Below are 20,600 nucleotides of genomic sequence, written 5' to 3' on the forward strand. Positions count from 1 at the left end.
TAATTAGGTTATGGTTGGACTCAATGATGTTGATGGTCTCTTCCAACTGAAATGATTCTATGAAAATGACACGAAGCCACTTGAAGAGAAACAGCCCAAATCTAATTCTTCCCACTCAGACCACAAAACAGACACTAGATTTTCGACCTAAAACTGGGTTTTCAGCTCGATTCCCCCCCTCTCTCTCCCGGGAGGGTCCCGAGTCCGTCCCTGAGCAGCCGCCCGCCCAGGCTCTGCGGGCGGGAACCCGCCCGGCATCCTGGGATTTGTAGTTCCCCTCCCAGGGCGACATGGCGGCGGCGCAGAGCCTGGCGGTTCTTGGTGCCGCGCTCCTCCTTGCGGCTTGCGTCCAGGCCGGCAAGTACTCTCGGGAGGCTAACGAGGGGCTGGCGGCCGCCGGCGTCAAGCGTCCGGAGCCCGGGGAGTTCCGTGTGCTGAAGCTGAACCAGGTCTGGGAGAAGGCGCAGCGGGTGAGTGAGGCGGCGCGGGAGGCGCGGGGCGATGGCGGCGCTCGGGCAGAGCTCTGAGGGGGACTCAGGGCCAGGCTTGCCCGTTTCGGACCCTCGTTCCCTGTCAGCCGCCTCGGGAGATGGGCTGCGGCGGGAGAAGCGGCGCGGCCGGCAGCCGGAGCGGGAGGTTTGTGAGTGAGGAGCCGAGGCTGCCCGGCCCGGCCTTCCCTCCACAGGCCCGGCTTGGTGTTGGGCTTTTGGGCTGCGGTGGCTGTTTTCAGGCCTGGGAGCAGAATCATAGAATCATTTCAGCTGGAAGAGACCCTCAGGATCATCGCGTCCAACCATAACCTAACTCCAGCACTAAACCATGTCCCTAAGAACCTCGTCTAAATGTCTTTTAAACACTTCCAGGGATGGTGACTCCACCACTGCCCTGGGCAGCCTGTTCCAATGTCTGACAACTGTTTCTCTGAAGAATTTTTTCCTAATATCCAATCTAAACCGCCCCTGATGCAATTTGAGGCCATTTCCTCTTGTCCTATCCCTTGTTACTTGGGAGAAGAGACCAACCCCCTCCATGCTACAACCTCCTTTCAGGCAGTTGCAGACAGTGATAAGGTCTCCACTCAGCCTCCTTTTCTCCAGGCTGAACAGCCCCAGTTCCCTCAGCTGCTCCTCATCACACTTGTGCTCCAGGCCCCTCACTAGCTTTGTTGCCTTCATCTGAACTCTCTCCAGCACTTCAGTGTCCTTCTTATGATGAGGGGCCCAAAACTGCACACAAGATTCAAGGTGTGGCCCCTCACCAGTGCTGAGAACCGTGGTACAATCACTTCTCTAGTCCTGCTGGCCACACTATTCCTGGTACAAGCCAGGATGCTGTTGGCCTTTCTGGCCACCTGGGCACACTGCTGGCTCATGTTCAGACGGTTGTCAATCAACACCCCCAGATCCTTTTCCTCCAGGCAGCTTTCGAGCCACTCTTCACAGCCCCGCTCCCTGAGGCTGCCCTAGGTGGCTGGGAACAGCGGTGCTGTGTAAAGCCTTCTCTCTGGAGGTACCTCCTTCCCCTCTCCTGCCATATCTGCCTGTGTCAGTGGAAGTGTTGATCTTCCCATGTTTAAACCCAGCAGTTAATCCTCACGCCTGGGAAGCAGAAGACAGACTGAAGTCCATGTGGTACCGTGGAGGATCCTATAGGCTCCTGCACTCACAGGTTGAAAGCTTTAGCCCTTTTGTTGAGGGGTGTGATGCTCTCATCCATCAGAAGGCAGTGGTCTTAGTTCCTGCTTTGCAAAGGACAGGTACTCACTTCACAGGAGAGCGATAAACCCTCCATTGTGGTGCTCATGTCACCTGTGTTATTTTACTTATACCAAGTGATGTCGTCACATGTAGGGGAAACCAGCAAATGGGTATTGCTATTCCCAGATAAGAGCCCTAATTTTGACAGTGATACTTGCGTTTTCTCTCAATTTGAGCTAAAAAAATACCTAATTAAAGTGAAAAAAACAGTAAAAACATTTAATTACAGTGGAAATATTTAATTATAGCAAATCAGAACAGCTCCAACAGGAGAGGAGGAATGCATTGCGCACCTGCATTTATGCCCTGATTATTGTGGAGCATAGAAGTTAAGAGTCATGGCTGGTAAAGGTCCAGTTCTTTCAGCCAAATAAATAATAAATATATTTAATATTATATTTAATATTAATCCTGAATTTCCCATATCCTGAGTGATTGAATTAGAGGCAGGACATCCCTGCATTTAGTCAAAAAATAGAACCCTTGCCATAATGCTGTGTAGTTACATCCAGGTTCCTAACATGTCAGAAGAAGGTGTCAAAAATACTCCTTCACTTAATGGAAGAAGGTCAGGGTGGGGGATAGGGCGGTGTGTGGTAATGAACTCCAGCTGTGAACTGACAGCTGAGGAAGAAACAACATGGAGCCTAGAAGTCAACTGCAATGGTAGTATTGTCAGTTTCGTTTTTCAATTACAGTATTTTTTAATATTAATACCTGGATCTTTTGGAATTCAATTTTGAGATGCTTTACATCATCTACATTGAGTCTTGCTGCTGAAGATGCTAAAATGTAAAATGGAGTTAATTCTGACAGTGTAAAGAGCTAAGCTTTAGTAACTCCCATATGTGTGAGCAAGATTTTAAAGAGGCAACACCTTCTTGAACTAAATTTGCCACAATCTAAATTTCGCTTTTGAGTACAGTTGATACCCAGCCTGTGTTTTAGAAAGTGATGTTTCACTATGTCTGAGCAATATCTGGACTAAGAGGAAACTAAGCCCATGTGTTAGACCTGCTTTAAAATATTTGTGTGCGCCAATCCTTCATTTTGGTAGTGGTGGAGATAGCACTGAAAAAAAGAAACTTGTTTTATTTTTACATAAAAGATGGATATTGCAGTTCAGCAGTGCAGCACACAGCTGGATGAGCTCCAAAACGTTTCTTAGTGTGAACCAGGAGCTGGCAAGCCAGAATTCCTTTCCTTTTCCCTGAAGGAGGAAGGATTCGATCTTTCTCCAGCATTTCTTTTCATAGGTATATGTTTTATATGAAAACTTTAAAAAGTTATTTTAATATGAGAATTCTTCCTAGCCAGACCTTAATTCTATAGTTATTTGAACAAATGACAAATATGTTTTGTGAGGTATGTGGTTTGGCCTGTTAGTCTCTAATTCACTGGGCTGGGGGTGTTGCCATTCATCTAGTTCTGGCATTGATTGTGATCAGGGTTTCCTGGCCATCCCAAAGTGGGCTTCAGAATCTAGGATATATTATACCTAAAAAATCTGTAGTAAAGACCTCTTTCTTCATGGAAGTAAGGGTCTGAGTAATGATATTGTAGGTAATGATTGCAGCCAGGCAAACAGCAAACAACTTAATTGTTGTAATGTCTCACAGATTTCCAGTGCTTGTTCGCAGAATTGCCAGGTACCTATCTTGGATGTTATGTCCAGGCAGCATAAGGAATGAGTGTAAGGAATTTGGTGCTTTATTATTTAATCATTAAACTTAGCTTTTTGCCTTTGCTTCTAGTTAGTTACTCCAATATATGACTGATGTTAGTAAAGTGAAGTGGAGGCTTACCTGTTGACATTTTTTACATGGTGTCATTCAGGGTCCTACATGAGATGATCTTGAAGTTCTTGAACTATTTGCTTTAAATCAGCCTATGGATTCACTTTTGTGTTATATAAATGGTACAGGTGAGAGGCTTCCAGCACGTTTTGAAGAATTTATAATGTTTAAAAGGACGGTTACTTGAGTTTCCTAGTTAATTATAAGGAGAATCAGAAAAAAACTGTTATTGGAATTGGGAGAAGTTTGAATAGAATCTTTCTTTTTCCTCTTAAGGAACAATGTAGTTCCATATTTTTCATTAAGTATTTAAAGTGTTTGATGATGTCTCCAAACTTTATGTTTAGATGTTCTGATACTTTTCTATGGAACTTTCAAAAAATACAAACCCGTATGTGTTTATGAGATTGCACTAACTGCAGAGAGTATCTCTGATGATAAAGTCATACATTTAAATATTATATTTGGCTATTTTTGCAGTACTTAGGAGTTTAATATATAGCTGAATTAATATCTAAGCTATTGCCGGTGACTTTTTTCCTGGATTTGCTCAGCTTGACAACATATTAAGTCCACGCTAATTGAGTGCTTACAGTAGGGTACAGAATTACTGAGATAATCAGTCATTTCCTTCACAGTTTGTAGCAAACTTTTCACTCAGTCTTTCTTCTAAAGCATCAGAGCACTATTATTGTGAGCAAAGCATTGTTACTTGATACCACTGCAGCAATGACACTGACCAGTTTATCCTGCTCCAGAAAAGCAAATAAGTACCCAATTAAGGTTTTTTCACTCTAGCGCATACTAAAAATCATAAATAAAGTTGTTCCTTCTAAGTACTTGCTCTTATCAAACAGGAGCTGGCTGCTCAGTGGTCTGAGGTAGGAGGAATCCAACCGCTCAGGCAGAATTAGTCAACTTAGTCAACTGCATGTTAATCATTGTCTCTCTTCCTGTTTTCTCTGTATTTCACAAAATTTCAAGCTGAACACTCATTAATTTAAACCTTATTTCTTTGTCATCTTGTTAGCTACGTTGTCTTTTTGTTCTCTTATATGGGACAGGAATACCTCTAGGTTTTCTATGTTTTTAGTACACATAAACCGTGTTAAGAAGAGATTGATGTTAGAAAATTTTGCACTTTGATCATAGTAAAAATTGCTGATAAGTGACTCTTGACCTGCAAGGCCATCCTCAGTGTCCTGATAGTCTGCAAAACCATGCTGACAAAATTTACTGACTCACTGTAACTGTGATTATAAGGTGGCTGCAAGAAAGCATATACGGTGGCAGTATCATGTCATAAGTACCTTTTGTGAACCAGTGAAACTGAATTTATTTATTTTTTTTTCTTTACATTGTTGGTACTGGACATTTTTTAAGTAGAATTTTTTTTTAGAATGTGGTCCTGTTAAAAGCAGGGAAAAAAACCTTTTTAAGTATTTTTTAAGTATTACTTGAAGGAACATCCAAGAAAGATGGAAATTTTCTATCCTTATGTAATTTTGCCGTTGTCCATGTAGCTGAAGAGCTGAGAGAAAAGGCTACATGATCGTTCTCTCTTAACACTAGTATGCTGGAGGCATAGCCGTGTTCATAGGCAAGAGATGTATGTATGCAGTGGCTCATGCCTTAAGGCCCTTAAATTCAGATGAATACATAGCATTAAATAAAAGAAACAAATACTGTGGTCTACTGGCTTCTGAGGTAACATTGCAGAAAGAGGAGACTCCACATAACTGAATACAAACTTTCCTCTCTCTCCTTAGCTTCATCTCTCTCCTGTGAAACTGGCAGAGTTGCACAGCGATCTAAAAATACAAGAAAGGGATGAGATAAGCTGGAAAAAAATGAAGGCTGAAGGGCTGGATGAAGATGGAGAGAAAGAAGCCAAACTTAGACGCAACTTAAATGGTAAGATATATCTTTGCAGAAGAGGTTTAGACTTTGCATCAGACACATGCATGGTTAGACACCCATGTTTATGTTTGAATCATTAACTAGCAGGTTATCTTTCAAGACACTGAGCACACACAAGTTCTTTAGAGGTCAGTAGGGCTGAAGACTAACAGCTTCTTTTGCTCCTGATGTTTTCAGAAGAGGTCATTAAACCTGGGATCTCTGTGTCTTAAACTGTTAGACTATCCACTGTGAACTGCAAAATCCAGCTCTGCAAGTCAAGGATGTAGGCAATTGTTCATCTTCCATATATCCGTAATTCTAATGTTTCTATATCTTCCATTTTCCTGCAGTCATTATGGCTAAATATGGAATGGATGGAAAAAAGGACTCTAAACTAGTTGATACCAACTACATTAAAGATGGTACAGAAAGTGATACACTAGATGATCCAAGACTGGAAAAATTATGGAGCAAGGTGGGTGAGATTTCCAGGAACTGTAGTGTAGGAAATCGGTGTTTCTTCACTGAACTACAGTCAGTTGTCTTCTGAGAGGCCAGAGACATGGAATTGAATGGCTTTACTACTGTGTTTTAACCCTATTTCCCCAAAAATAAGACCTTCCCTGAAAATAAGCCCTAGCATGATTTTTCAGGATTTTTGAGGATGCTCAAAATATAAGCCCTACTCCAAAAATAAAACCTAGTTACAGTTCATTAAAAAAGTCAATTTGAATAGTGTCCAGGCAGCTATACATGTAAAAAAGTAATAAAATTTGGAGCAAAAATTAATATAAGACCCTTATTTTTGGGGAAACAGGACAGGTACTGGCCAAGCAGCTGTGCTCTGTAGCTCACATCATTGTGCCCTCAGGGCATCCCTACCTGCATCCAGGTCACCAAGTGTGGCAGGTTCGCTTTGCCAAAGAAAACACACACATCCAATTTGTGTGGAGGGAGAGATCATGAGTCCACCCAGGACAGTTTTTCCTCACATTACACTGAACTCATGATTTTCCTGTGTGTGACTGTTAGGCTGTGTGGTAGAATACTTTTGCTTTTTTTTCCTGGTTTTCTTAGTGTTGTTTCTGGGCTTTTAAAAATAGAACCATTTCATAAAATGTTTAAAAATAAAATGTATAGTGGGGGATGTTAAATAAGCACTTGCACAGCCTGATATTCAAGTGAAACTTTCCAAGATTTGCATTAATGCATAAAAAAATAGGAAGTGTAGCATTTGTTTGGGCAGTTAAAACTGGCATAATCATAATCTTCAAAATGAAATAATTCAGGGTGTTAAAAACAAGTACTCATGAAAAGCAAAGAATTCTTAGACCAGTCTAGTGCAGTGGTAGTAAAGCAGAGAAGAAGATTTACTTGGTTTTAAAATGTTGCTGTGACTAGATAGAACTCTGGCAAGGGACACGCTGTCATGTGCTTTGAGGAACAGTAAAGTGCATTAGATAGAAATATGCCCTAAGCAAAAAAAGGATTGGGGCTGAATAGGTATCAAAAACATTCACTTTTGATCATGCATTGCAGTAAGTCACCAGATTTGTGGGCAGTGCTCCAGCTGTCTGAGTAGCACTTCCCTAATTGCTCAAAAGTAGTCCAGTGAGGAACAAATCCCTGCAGAGCAAATGGATGGCACTGATAACATCCTCACTTGCCCATAGAGTAAAAGTTCTTGAGTAAAGACTGAGGTTAATATCAGGCTGTATCCCTCATGCAAACAGTCACTTTACAGTTGCATGTGGAGTTCCATGGCCTATATTTCTTTGTCAAATTGTTTCCCATGGAATAGAAATAACAGATGCTTTTCCCTGGGTAGGCCACAGCAAGTCTAGCTTTGTAAGTCTGAAACAAACTTCCTTTTGACATGATTAAAGCCACCATATCTATCGATGTCTAAATCCTGGCCTCATACTAGTATAAAGGAACTTAAAACAAAAGATCTTAAGGAAAAGCTGGACTTGATGATGTTCTAAATGTGGTGGGAAGTGGAAAGAAGATTTGGCAGCTGAGTACACTTAGAAGCACTTAGCCTGGGAAGCATAATGAGCTTATGTTTCTTTCAGGCCAAGAGCTCTGGGAAGTTCTCCGATGAAGAGCTGGATAAGCTTTGGCGAGAATTTAAGCATCACAAAGAGAAGATTCGCGAATACAATATTCTGCTGGAGACCGTGAGCAGAACAGAAGGTGCCTGAACATTTCTCTGATGTTTTGAGATCAGTACAACTCTTTTCTCTGCCCATTGCCTCCATTGTTTCCAAGTTTCTTTGAAATTCCCGAAGTCTGACATTTCTGTCAGAACTGCTTGCAGATGCTGACATTTCCAGATACTTGCTGGGTTTAGTTCTGCGGTAACTGCCAAAAATCTTGCCAGCTAATGAAAATGTTGCCATTTCAGTTTTCTGATTCTGCCTGTTATGATTAGGGAAGACACCATCAGATTAGCAATGATGTCCTTGGTAGTTTTCTGGGTATTAGGCATCAAGTGTAGATCTGCTGCTGCAAAATGTGTTTTTAAAGTCTGTGAAACATGCATGTTTTATCTCACCAGCTGGGAGCCCAAGAGGATATGCTTGAATATTTTAGGCACTGAGCCTGAGGTGTACTAAAGCATCAAGGATCTGAATCCAGCCTTCTGTACTAATCCTAGATAAAACTTTGTTAGAGCCAAAGTATTCTAAAGCTTATAGGCAGTTTGATGTTTGCATCGTAGAGACCAAGTCAGGAGCTGCCTGAAGTAATTTCAACATCACATATCCTTATTGGTTCATGAAATGTCCAGGGAAGAGGCCACAGAACTCATCAGCCATCCCTGTCACATTTTCTTGGAATACTGGTAACCTAAGAAAATAAGAACTTTTCCTTACTAAAATCTTGGCTGGTCGCCAGTAGGAATTAAAAGGCATTTTTGTACTATCACCCTCTAGAGCACTGAGGGGCATTGATCTTAATATTGACCTGCAAAAGGAATTACTGCTTCTTAAAATGTGGTATTGATGCTTTATTTACACTCAGCTCAAATGCTAAGAACTTATTACCTTTTATTCACCTCAGATTTGGGAGATTTCTGGAGCTTTTGACCTATCAGGATTTGGCCCACAATCAATAACACTTTTCTTCTCTAACAGATATTCACAAAAATGTTATCAACCCATCTGAAGAGAACCTGGTAAAAGAGGAAATCTTGCACAACAAACACAGAGAACTCAAGGACAAGCTAAGAAGCATTAATCAGGGGTTTGAGCGTTTGCGTAAAGTCAGTCACCAGGGATATGACACAACCAGTGGTATGACACAGTGCTTTTTTATGCTTTTGGGGGATTATTTTCATTTTAAAAAATGTCAATGGGCAAGTAATAAGAGGTAGTCACAGTATCACAGTACATGGTGTGACCACAATGGGCTGAGGAGATAGATACAACCAGCCTGGTCTATTTAGAAGCCAACATTAGAAGCCTAATGAAAGGAGGGTGACAACCTGAGACAAGGAGAGTTCTGTCTTCCACATGCACATGAGAAGGGCTATTACACCTTCTGCTCCAGGAGGGTGGGTAAATGAGACAACATGCAGGGCAAGCAACACCATTGTTCAGTTCCTTGGTGGAGGTTTTGCTTTTTAAAAAAATACTCACTACAGCAGTACTATAGTTTTAAGTTAAATACTTTTCTCCCTTTTCATCTAAATAGACATTAATAATGCAGTACCTAATGTATCTGTGTGTACGGATGTGAGAAAGCATGCTCATCTTGCCTAGAAGCTGGGCATCAAACACATTATGTCCACATTTTCATTTAGCGGTATGTGTTTGTTTAGAATTTGAAGAACCAAGAGTGATTGATTTGTGGGATATGGCCAAATCAGCCAATTTCACTGAGAAAGAACTGGAATCTTTTCGGGTAAGTAGAATTCCAGTTTGATCTTTTATGGAAAGATATTTCCCTACCTAAAGTAACACTTGATGATACTCTGAGTGCAGGCACTTCTGTATTGCTCTGCAGACACCATAAAAAAAGAGTCATGCTTCTTTCTTACTATTTCGAATATATAAATATGTATGTAACTAGTCATATGCGTGGTTGTGTTCTAATCAGCAAAGTGAAAATTCTGAATCCTGTTGTTACAGCAACATTTTAAAGCCCAGAAAATGTGCAAGTGTTGCATATTTTAAATCTTTGAAAGATCAGGCCCTGGTCATTTGTTTCCAATGCACCAATTTCGCTCTCTTACCTAATGCCTTAATGCAATTACTTCATTGGGAAGCAGTGTATTCTGTATACCCAACAATTGCCCACCTCTTGCACTGCTAATCTGCCATGTTGGAGTAGTATTGAAAGTAATTTCTGTGTGGTTCTTACTGGTTTGTGGCATTTTTTATCATTACTATTATTTAATTCAAATTATGTTGAGATTTTTTGTTGTTTTCATCTGACTCTGCCTGTATATCAGAATAGATTTTGATTGATAGCCTGGAGAAGTAACTCTTCAGGGCTTGCTCATGGAGTTGCATGTACTTATGATGGTGTCTTACCCTCCAAGACATGGCTGGGGACACCTTGAGTTTTTCCAGATAAGGCAATGAGAGAGTTTTAACTGCCTGGGTCAGGGATTGAAATCTGTCTCTCTTTAGATATCAAAGATCCATCTTTTTTCTTTTAACTCACGTGGAGCCCGATTCTTTTATGAAGGAAACATTTTAATTACACTGATTTCAGTGGCCTTGCTTTTAAGGGTGTCAGAGGACAGCCTGTTGAAGGCTGCAATGAGGCTTCTGCTGACCTCAGTGGGACATTTTGGGTCAGGACTGTGCAATTGTATGAGAGGTAAATTGGGCCTTCGTATCTGGTGTTGTGAAAACAAAAAAAATCCATAAGCAAGAATACATACTTGCTTATTAATTTTACTGGTTTCATAGAAATCTTCATTCATGTGAACCCTCTCCACCAGACCAAACCTGTCTTCTTACTGGGAATGCTGGGACATCCTAAGACAATAACAATCACAGTGAAACTCTGTCTATTTAAAAAAAATCCATGAAAGCAAAGTTAAAGAAGTCATGTGCTGATTCCATTCAGCCTTGTTTGAGCAGCTGAAGTTGTGTCTTCTCCTGGGTGGCCACGGTACCAATATTCGTAAGGGTTTCATAATGAAAGACACAAGTGCTGCTCTGCTGGTACATGATTTGAGAGGAACAACTAAAATGATTTATCAGAGCAGTAGAACCCCAAGCTGAGGTGAGTGGAGTATGTAAAACAGACTGGAATGTTCTACAGCAAAAGGAAACTATTTTCTTGTCGGAAATATTGAAAACAAAACCCCTCTGCTTTAAAAGAGGAAGATCTGTTAGGATGATTTTTGGTTCTTTTTTTAGTTGTCTTGACATGAGAGGAATTTTGTCAGCTGCCTGGACTGAAACACACCAGTGACCAAAATTAAGTGGGGTCTGTCAAACCGAGGGATTTCACTGTAGGGTTTCTCTGAGCTTTTCTTGATGTAATGCATGGAACTGCCACCATAAGTGGCATAACAGTCTGAACTGTTCATATCCTCTTCACATAGGAGGTATATCCTAAGACACATAGAAATGGAATTTACTTCTTTGAAGTAGCAAAACAAGAGCATGCTTCAGTGGGTAGAGACATTACACATTCCTTGGTCCCCTTTGTAGTGTACCAGGATATCTGGGGCCCCTCTCTGATATGCCCTGGAACACCACAGTTAGTCTGGCCACTGTCTTTGGGACAAACTGAGATGGCTTTTTGTTTCTTAATTAATTCATCCTGTTTCAGATTCATCATAGCAGACTGCAAACCCAGAAAACCTTTAAATCCGAGCAGAAAACAGCAAATTTGGGACCTGATTTTTAAAAAGCGGCTTCTCTTAAAAATTGTCTGTCTTCCTCCCCTGGTCCACTATTCTTATGAAGAAACTCTTACTGGTTACTCGCTGCTGTCATCTCCTAGCACTGCACAGCCATCAGCCTCCTTTTGAGGGTTCTGCAGCGGGTCATTTTTAGCACCTACCTTCAAAATCGAGTGTCTGGATGGTGATGATAATGTATTGTCCAGACATTCTTAAGAAGAAGGGAAATGAAAAAGCTTTCTGTGCTTGACTTAGTAGAATAGCATTTGCAATATCTTGGCAAGAAGAGAGAGGAAGCCTTGGAAAAAAAGTCCTGTGAAGCTGTTTGTATTTTTTGTCTTAGGAGGAGCTGAAACACTTTGAAGCAAAAATTGAAAAACACCAACACTACCAGAAACAATTAGAGATTTCACATGAGAAACTGAAACATATAGAGGGAACTGGAGATAAGGATCATCTGAACAGAAACAAAGAGAAATATGCCATGCTGGAAGAAAAGACAAAAGAACTAGGATATAAGGTCTGTAGAAATCCATTCTATGTATGTGTTGAAAGTTTAATTCGGTAGTAGAGTGTATGTGGATTATCCAGTGCAATTTCATGCAATTTGAATGATTTCTAGAGGGGGAGTTTGACGCACATCTGTACTTTGTGTTTAGTACAGTATATGTATAATTGTTTTATAGAGCTAATTCAAAAATGCCTGAAATCTCCTTATTTCAACTCTTGCTGTTGTCACATATACTGATAGCAAAATCTGAATATATGATAGTGATAATTCATTGTCTTACTAAAATTTGTTTGATGTGTGTTGTTTTCCTGCTAGGTAAAGAAGCACTTGCAAGACTTATCCAGCAGAATCTCTCAAGGTCTTCAACACAATGAATTATGAAAATTTGTTTTCCTTCATGGGATCAATCTGTTAACACAAAACAGATAATGTGTTTTTAAACGGGATTTACCAAGAAGTCCTTCTGAAATAGTAAGGATTGAACAGGTTTGTCCTGCAAGAAAATTTTTCTTGGTCCACTTAAATGCCAGTTTTGTATTTGCACTGTCAAATCAGATTAAATAATTAGATTGTAAATTTAACTTGCATATCTCGGATCATGTAAATCTTAGATCTGAATCAAGTAACAGGCTTTGAAATAAGCAGTCATATCAAAAGGAAAAATATGTGAATTCTCAGAGGATTCCTGCTAGTAAAAAAAATACTGATCTGATAGTCAGGAAAGGAATTCTGATCAGTGAAAGCAACACTGAGGTATGGGAAGTTAAAACAGAGGCCAGAAAACTCTCTTATTTCAGTGCCTGGCCTAATACATTTCCTACTGAAGGTAACAAAAATATTTCTACTGACTTTGAGCAGTGGCTCAGAGCTGCACTGTATATGAATCTTTCATGTGAGAGGGGGAGGAAGAGGAAGGAGGGAACAAGTATTGAGGTCAATTCACACAATTTAGTTCTAGACTAACACATCTGACGTTGTTGAATGTATGTGTACAATTATCTTGTTCATGGTTGCTTGGTTTTGTTACACTTAGTCATTAAAAAATCAAAACAAAATACTGGTGAGGCTTTTATTTTTCTTTCATTTAGTGAGAAGTAACCAGACCTGTTTTTTGAGCATGTTGCTTATTTCTTTAAGCTAAAGTTCACTCTAGTTAGATTTGAAGACAGAAGGGGTGGTTTTGCACCACAAGAATGCATCTCTATATTCTGAATAGACAGAAGGCTCGCTAAAGCAGCTTTTCTCTCAACATATTTCAATACAATCCTTATAAAGATTATTATCACTTTCCCTTTCCAGCCCAGATTCTTCTGTAGTGCATCAGGACTTTGGCAAACATTAGCCATCTGGGTTGAAATTTTCTATCATAATAACGCTGACCATTTATTTCTGAGGAGTGTTTCACATGAAAGGGTTCAGAGCAAGGCTAACGCAAAGGTCTGATGCAGGTAAATCATTACAGCTGCTTGTGCTGTGCTGCGTGGGGAAGCTGTTCTCAAGCCTTGCATGCCATAACCTGTCCAATGAGAAATATTGAACAAATCCATTCAGTCAGAATCAGCTACTTTATGTTATTTATCCAATTCCTGGGTCCATGGTGAGTTAAAAGTAGTACGATTATGTACATAAAGACTGTTTCATAATGTGCAATTGATCTGAACCAGAAACACAGGCCACAGTTAATATTAAAAATCACTTTAGAGATGGCTCAGTTCGTGTAGTTTATGGTGTACATCCCTTTTTGTTGGTGAGCTAAAAATGTAAATGCCAAAACAGATATAACCCATTTATGTGAAAACTGGTTTGTTTCTTTCCTAGATGCTGCACACCATTTCTTCTCTAGACTATCACTTTAAGGGCTGTTTAGTCACCTTCAACACAGCAGTAGCTGCACTGCCTTACAGGTTTATCTTCATCATTACTTTTTCAGTGTTTCACGATCAATGCTGAATAGAAATGTATATTATGTGTGGAAGGTGCAGGCTTCTCTGCGTCCGTCAGTTTTCCCTTTGCTAGAGTAAGAAATAAAGCCACGTACCACAGGTCAGTTTGATGCCTGGTGGCTGTAGGTTGGATGGGAGAGGCCCACACCACTCGCTCCTGGGTGAATAATCTGAACTCATGTTCAATGTACATCAGCAGAGGAAAGAAACTCCTGGCCAGGCTGTACAAGAATGGAAAAGCTTTTCCTGAACATGTTCAGAAACTGCTGGTGGGGAAAATCTGTTGCACAAAGGAAAGCGACGTATCTCAGCCTACAGTGAAGATGGGCAGAGTAGCTGGGTTTCATCTTTGATGTGTCCATGAAATAGAATATCTTCTTGAAGAAAATCTGAAGAATTTTGGAATAGCACAAGGCGCAGGATTCACAGAACAGATAACTAGGGCCAGACCAGCATTGGTAATGGTTGGCTCCAAGTGCAGAGCTGCTTCTGCACAGGCTGTGAACAGATGGTGGCTGTACCACATCTCTACCCACCACACCATGACAGAAATCAGGCTCAAAGGCCAGATAGGCTTCAGCAGAGAGAATGTTTGGCAGGCACTTGAAAGTACAAGAGGCTGACAAAATATTTACGTGTCACAGGAATTTCAAATTAGGAATGAGTCACAGGCAGCAAAGAGTGAAGTCCAGGGTCAGCACAGTCACATCATTTTAGTTATTCCACAAGGCTGTTAATGAGTCATTGGGCCCAGAGATTTTCCACTCAAACCTAGAGGAGACAGTAGCCATTGCTGCCCCTGAACCCAGCTTCACCTCAAAATAGTCTGTAGCTGAGTTAGAGTCTGCAGCAGAATCAAGAGGACATTAGGAACAGTCTCCATTCCTGTCCAGACTCTTTGAGGCTTTCCCTACATTTGGAGATCTGGCGACAGCGCACAGGCAAGTGAGTTGTAAAGTCTGATTTTATTTGTTTCCTTAGTCTTCGCCTTCCATGCATCAATACAGGTACAAGTCAGTTAATTATTACAGATTTTTAAGTCTCCGAAGACAATTCCTGTGGCCAAAATAGCAAGAGTGGGTAGTCTTTGAAACATTAAAGAAAAAAAAAATAGCTTGAGTCACCACTCTTGTTTTTGTGTAAATAGCAACCAAATTTGAAAGCCAAGAAAAAAGGTTTAAATGAAATATGCCTATAGTCCTGTACCTGGTAAAAAGTGAGTAATGGAGCGCAGAGGTGAGACTGCATGGGAAAAACATCCGCATAGGAAGGAACTAGCAGCTTTCGAACAACAGTTGAACCTTTTCTTCTTCCTTACCTGGTATTTCATCTGATCTTTTTGTAATTATTCAAGTTAACATGTTTTTCACACCTGTCTGAAAAACAATTTGAAATACAAAACTGGGAGCAGAAAAAGGAAAGAATTGCATTTTGTAGGAAAAAATAAAAAAAGAACACTTTATACAGTCTGTCAGATTCTGCCCCGGAAAAAGGAACCTCAATTTAAATAAATGTGTCAGTGATTTCAGGTAGGACAGATTTTATTTATTAAACAGGTTGGAGATAGAAATGAGAGGGAAATAAATACACAAAGCATTAAATACAACAAAAATAACCAAGTCCTTCTTAAAATAAACACTGTATCCTACATGCTGGTAGAGGAGCTCAAATCACCTAGTTCTGCCAAGACATATACAAAACAGCCATTACTGCAGATGCTTTGCCATGACAATGTCCCTTGTCCCCTCCCAAGGGATTTTGATGCCAAATAAATCAGGCAATAGCCAGAGTATCTAAATTCACCAAGCAGAGATAATTTACATTTCATAAGCTTAAGCAGGCATCTCGCCCTGCCCACCCCAAATGGACTGGCAGCGGCCCTAACTCATTGTATTTTCATTTCTGCCATTTATTCAACATTGGAGTTCAGGTGAACTGGTGCAGTTACACTCCACAAAAGAATGTAGGGCCCCAGGAAGGAGCCAGCACACCACAGTGCCCAGAAAGCAGAGCACTGCACTGGGAACCGGGCTGCTGGGAGCTCCCCTAAGCCAGCACCACGTGGCAAAAGCCCAAACACAGTGTTCAGCTCAGGACTGACCCACACAGAGGTAACACACAGTTCATGTGTTTGGTTCACAACACGGTCATCATCCACAGCGCTTCCCTGTCATCATCTGGCACTGCTTCTCAGAGGTATTTGGGTTTAATTTTTGTTTTGTTTGTTTAAAAAGATTTCACATACCAAAAAAAAGAAATCTACCAGTAAGTAGTACACACGCAGTTCTAAAATCAATTTAAAATATATTTTTCTTTCCATAGCATTTAATTAGAATAGATTAAATAAAAAAGTCATGAAGTATAAGTCAGTCAAGAGGACAGACTGTTGCTTTCAGTACAAACAGAGCTACCCTTGTAACAGAGATCAGGGAGCTTTGAAAGACAAAGGCTGCATTTTGCATGTATGCTGTTACCTAACAAACAGCTTCGAAATGCTGGAATCAACATTTCCAAATACAGCCCATAGTTAACGTGTATTTCAGGCCATTCACAGAGTACCTGTTAGGAAGCAGGTTGTTAATCTACAGAAAAAAAAAGACTGGATTTCTTTTACTAGTATCCACAGTCATAAACTGAAAGTGTTCATAAAATCTGTCCACTTGAGCCAAAATAAATTTATAAACTCTCATCCACAGTAAATATTTCAAGTTCAACCATATTTGGTGCAGCAATGATTGTGACCCAAATCTTTTTATCAATAGCCCTTAGTACACTTACCTATCCAAATCTTCACGTATATTATCCCCACCACTCAACAGAAGAGCACTCTCCTAAATCAAAAAGAAAACAGCACACAGATGCTAACACTTAACATGTGAATGTAGAAACACTGGATACAGTAATATAGTATGGAGATATTTTGTTCCTTCAGTGATGAGTTAATTTATCAGAAAGCTGCACACATCCATTTTAATAAAACGCACCATTTTAGGTTAATTCTCAAAGGTTGTCTGTCAAGAATTGATCTACTGTAACTTAAACCTGGTTATTTCCATAGGGTGAGTGTTGAATCACTTTGAAATAAGCATCTTATTAAATAAAATGCTATTGAATGTTCTGCAGTTATAATTTTCCAGGCAACTTACTTTAAAGGGGGAAGGAAGCTGCATTATTTTAAGAAACACACTGAGAACTTGAAACCGGCATATTAAGCCAAATAATTTGCAGTGCTTGGCATCAGATCTGGGAGTTTAACCTCAACATTCAAATCTCAGTTTCTAATTCAAGCAGAAATCTGAACCAGAACCATTAACTACATGGTCCTTCAAAGGGAAAGAATCAGTTCTGCAACCTCAATCCAGATCCAAATTCTGGGACTCCCATTTATGATCCCAGATATGCCCAGTCACAGTATAAAGAGTCTTCGTTCTTAGCAGTGCCTGGGGCCATTGCTGGTCCAGTGTTTGTTCCGTTTTGAAGTTCAAGATAACAAAATGGGAGCGAGGAGAACTATGTGCAAAAGCTGACATCTCCAAAAAGAGGATTTCTGTGGCAAGAACTTAAGAATCAGGTTACTGCTCATTTCAGTTTAGCAAGAATCTACTGGCAGTAGGAAATGCAGGAATTTTCTCTCAGTTTTTGTAAGAAAGTTTTCAGCTTATACCTGTTCCTAATCTTTACAAAACTGGCACAGATTCTTACATGAAAAACACATTCCAACAGTCTGAACACCTTCCACACAGGTAAATGTGACCTGGCACACTTGAGTTAACCTTCTCCAAGCCGCTAATAACAATGATCTGTACAGGATGCAAATGCCTGCGTTAGTGTCACTTTAATGGTGTTGCTAAACCCGTACTACTGATGGATCGTTTCAGGTCTTGTGCAAACTGACCCTCATTCCCCTGCAGAGAAATGAGCTTTGCAGAACTGCAAAACAAAGGTTTCATTCATGAGTGGTTTTTAGTTCAGGATGAGAACATCATTTTCCAGAGATACCCTCAGGAATTGTGTTCCTTCTCACTTTATAGCCATCTGTATAAACAGCTATGCTAGAATTTTTGAAAGAAAAGAAAAAAAAAAGCCAATGTACCCAACTAAGGTGATCAGAAATCTCAACAGCAGCCCTGCCTGAGACTCCAAGTCCCACCACTGCAGGAAATGCATTATTCCAGCTGTCACTTGTGGTCACTAGTTTCATGCATTCACCGTAAAAAGCACAGAGATGGCAAAAATTCATCTAAGACCAGTACCTGATTCATCTCTGGCAAGTCTTCCAGCTACTGTAAACGACACAGGTGTGGCTGAGTGCAGAACAAGGTGCACCTTCGCATCAAGTCAGGTGCTCTCTGTCACAGCAGGGCAGCTCCCACCATCCTTCACCAACCTACGTACTAAGTTTTCATATATAATACTTTCCACAGAGGAGAAAAAACAGACATGGAGGATAATTCCCTCCGAGATCTAGATAGCATATACTGTGCAAACTTGAACCATTTGCATGACTCGATATAAGGTCACACTCTGTGGTAGCACAGTGTGCCAGTCCGCCTCTTCAGAGTGGACACCAGCATTTCACCATCCTGTGGTTCTCACTCCATTCCTAGCAGAGACGGTGCTGGTACATCTCGTTTGACTGAGGACACAACCTCAGCCTGTTCCAGGAGACTCCACTTCCTCACTACAACCCCAGTTTGTGCAAGAACCAACAATCCAGCTGGCAACCTCCAGCACTGACCCAAACACCACATTTTACAGACATAAAACTTTCCTGTCACCCTTGTCCTGTCAGCACAAGGCCTGGCAAAGGACATCCACTGCTCTCCAGCTCTCTGCTGACACCTTCCTACTTCTCCATCAAACTCTCAACGTGAATGTTCCCCATCCTTCCCAGTCTGTGTCCAGTACTGCTGACTGTCGGTACCAAAAGGACAGAGCAGCCAAAGGCAGGTCATGGGCTGCATCTTCCAACTGCCGCAGAGGCACCGATGTGCGTGTGATGAATCTGAGCAATTCATTACATAATAAAACTTTGGAACCCAAAGGCCAGATTCCCTTCCGAACATGCAATCTGCTCTATTTTCTGTATATGAACTATCCATAAATTGCCAGCTCAGCCCACAGATGAGTAAAATTTAACTTATACAATAGCAGATGCTAGGGCTTTTAAAATTTTTTTTCTTAGGGATTTCACAACAGTATAATGTACTGTAGAGACAAATTACTGTCATGCTAAATCTGCTTTCTGATCCCACCCCCCCACTGCACATTCCTCAAATAAGTTGATGCTTATTATTTCAGTAAAATGGTGCTGTTACATACGCCTCTGTGTACAAAGTGGGATAATAAATTTGAATTATTTCTAGATGCTCTGATGCAGACAAATGTTTGAAAGTTAACTTTCGCTCACCCTAAAGTTTGTATGAAACACCAAGTTTGCTCAGCAGTTGCACTTCCCTACACCTGCTCACTGACTTATAAAGCCATTTATTGTGGCAGAATCCAGGCTGTGAATTACACGTATTTATCTGTCATTTGCGGTCCAGCCTTTCAAAGAAAGTCCACGGGTGCATTGTTTTTAATATGTAACCAACTGATTATCACTGTCATAAGCCTCAGAGTGTGGCTACCCTGAAGCCAGTCATCTTTTAGGAAAAGCATAAACCTGAACTCATCAGAACCCAGCCACATTCAAAGAAAAACCACAAAACACACCACTTTTCCTTAATTCTACTCACCTATGCTGAAAAGACATGCTTACAGAGCTATTCCTTGCAAGTATCCCTTTGATAACTTCCAATTCTTCCATCCTTACTCTGTCTTGTTTGTTCTTATTGCTATATGATGTTAAATTAACATTTCCTCTCAACATACATTGCAAAATAATGTTCGTATTACTGGCCAAATGAGGGCTGAGCATCTTCCCAGATAAAAGGTGACATTAAAACCTAACCACTTTCATCTGAAAAAATGCATAATTTCAACAGAAATGAGCAGCTAGTAACCCATAAAATTCTGTCTTCTTCCTGTGGTCAGGAAGCAATTAAGCAATGGTATTTGTGTTATTCCAGCCCAACTAGAAAAGGTGCTTACCAAACAGAGCGTGTTTCAGCATCTCATAAAAAATGTAGTCACTCATAACCCAAATTCAAGCCTAGTTTTCCAAGCTGCAGTAATTTACAGCTGCATGTACAGCAGAGAGGAAAACAAGGAATTTTTCCAAGCTATTTCCTAAAAACAACTCTTGGGGCTGATTTTCACACACATTTAGATGCCTAAAGACACCTACTGGCATTTTCCATGACTAGTTGGCAGCGAGCTATTCAATCCCAGACAGCTATTTGCATTGCTGGGCAATTAAATGCCTCCAATCTCCAGCCCCGCATCCTGCAGCACTTGTTAACTTGGAGAAATTCCATCACCCAAATGTTTGCATATAAAAATGTTCCATATCAGCTTATGAACAACACCATAAAATGCACAGAAGTAGTAGTTACATGTGGCAGTAACCTATTGAGTAGGATATCGGATGTAAAGAGGTACATACACAACACACTAATAGTTATGCCCAAGCACCGCACCTATTGACAGGGTGTTTTCTCACCACTGAGAGCACTTCTGCCATATTAAAGTGCTTCAAGAACATCTTACAGAAGTATCAGCCACATCACATCGTTTTGTTCTTCTGATAATTAATTCTTCATACTCCTGGTCAGGGCAGGAGGACACCTGACCATAGGAGAAAGCTAAATCGAAAATGATCAAAGTCTTCATTTGTACCAGCAGATGTTATGAATCACATCTCCAAAAGTGTGGGAGATC

General features: G+C 40.6%; 1 protein-coding gene across 1 annotated transcript; it reads left to right on the top strand.

The window, feature by feature from the left end:
- Positions 1–290: 290 nt before the first annotated feature.
- On the top strand, positions 291–12,708 carry LRPAP1 (LDL receptor related protein associated protein 1; the record flags this gene model as incomplete). Its single annotated transcript, XM_080343410.1, has 8 exons — positions 291–470; positions 5,323–5,467; positions 5,806–5,930; positions 7,531–7,651; positions 8,593–8,751; positions 9,279–9,361; positions 11,668–11,844; positions 12,151–12,708. 8 exons carry the CDS (start codon positions 291–293, stop codon positions 12,214–12,216), a joined length of 1,056 nt encoding a protein of 351 aa, XP_080199536.1. The 3' UTR covers positions 12,217–12,708.
- Positions 12,709–20,600: the final 7,892 nt, after the last annotated feature.

The sequence above is a fragment of the Nesoenas mayeri genome, assembly GCF_963082525.1.
Source record: "Nesoenas mayeri genome assembly, chromosome: 4".
Lineage (NCBI taxonomy): Eukaryota > Metazoa > Chordata > Aves > Columbiformes > Columbidae > Nesoenas > Nesoenas mayeri.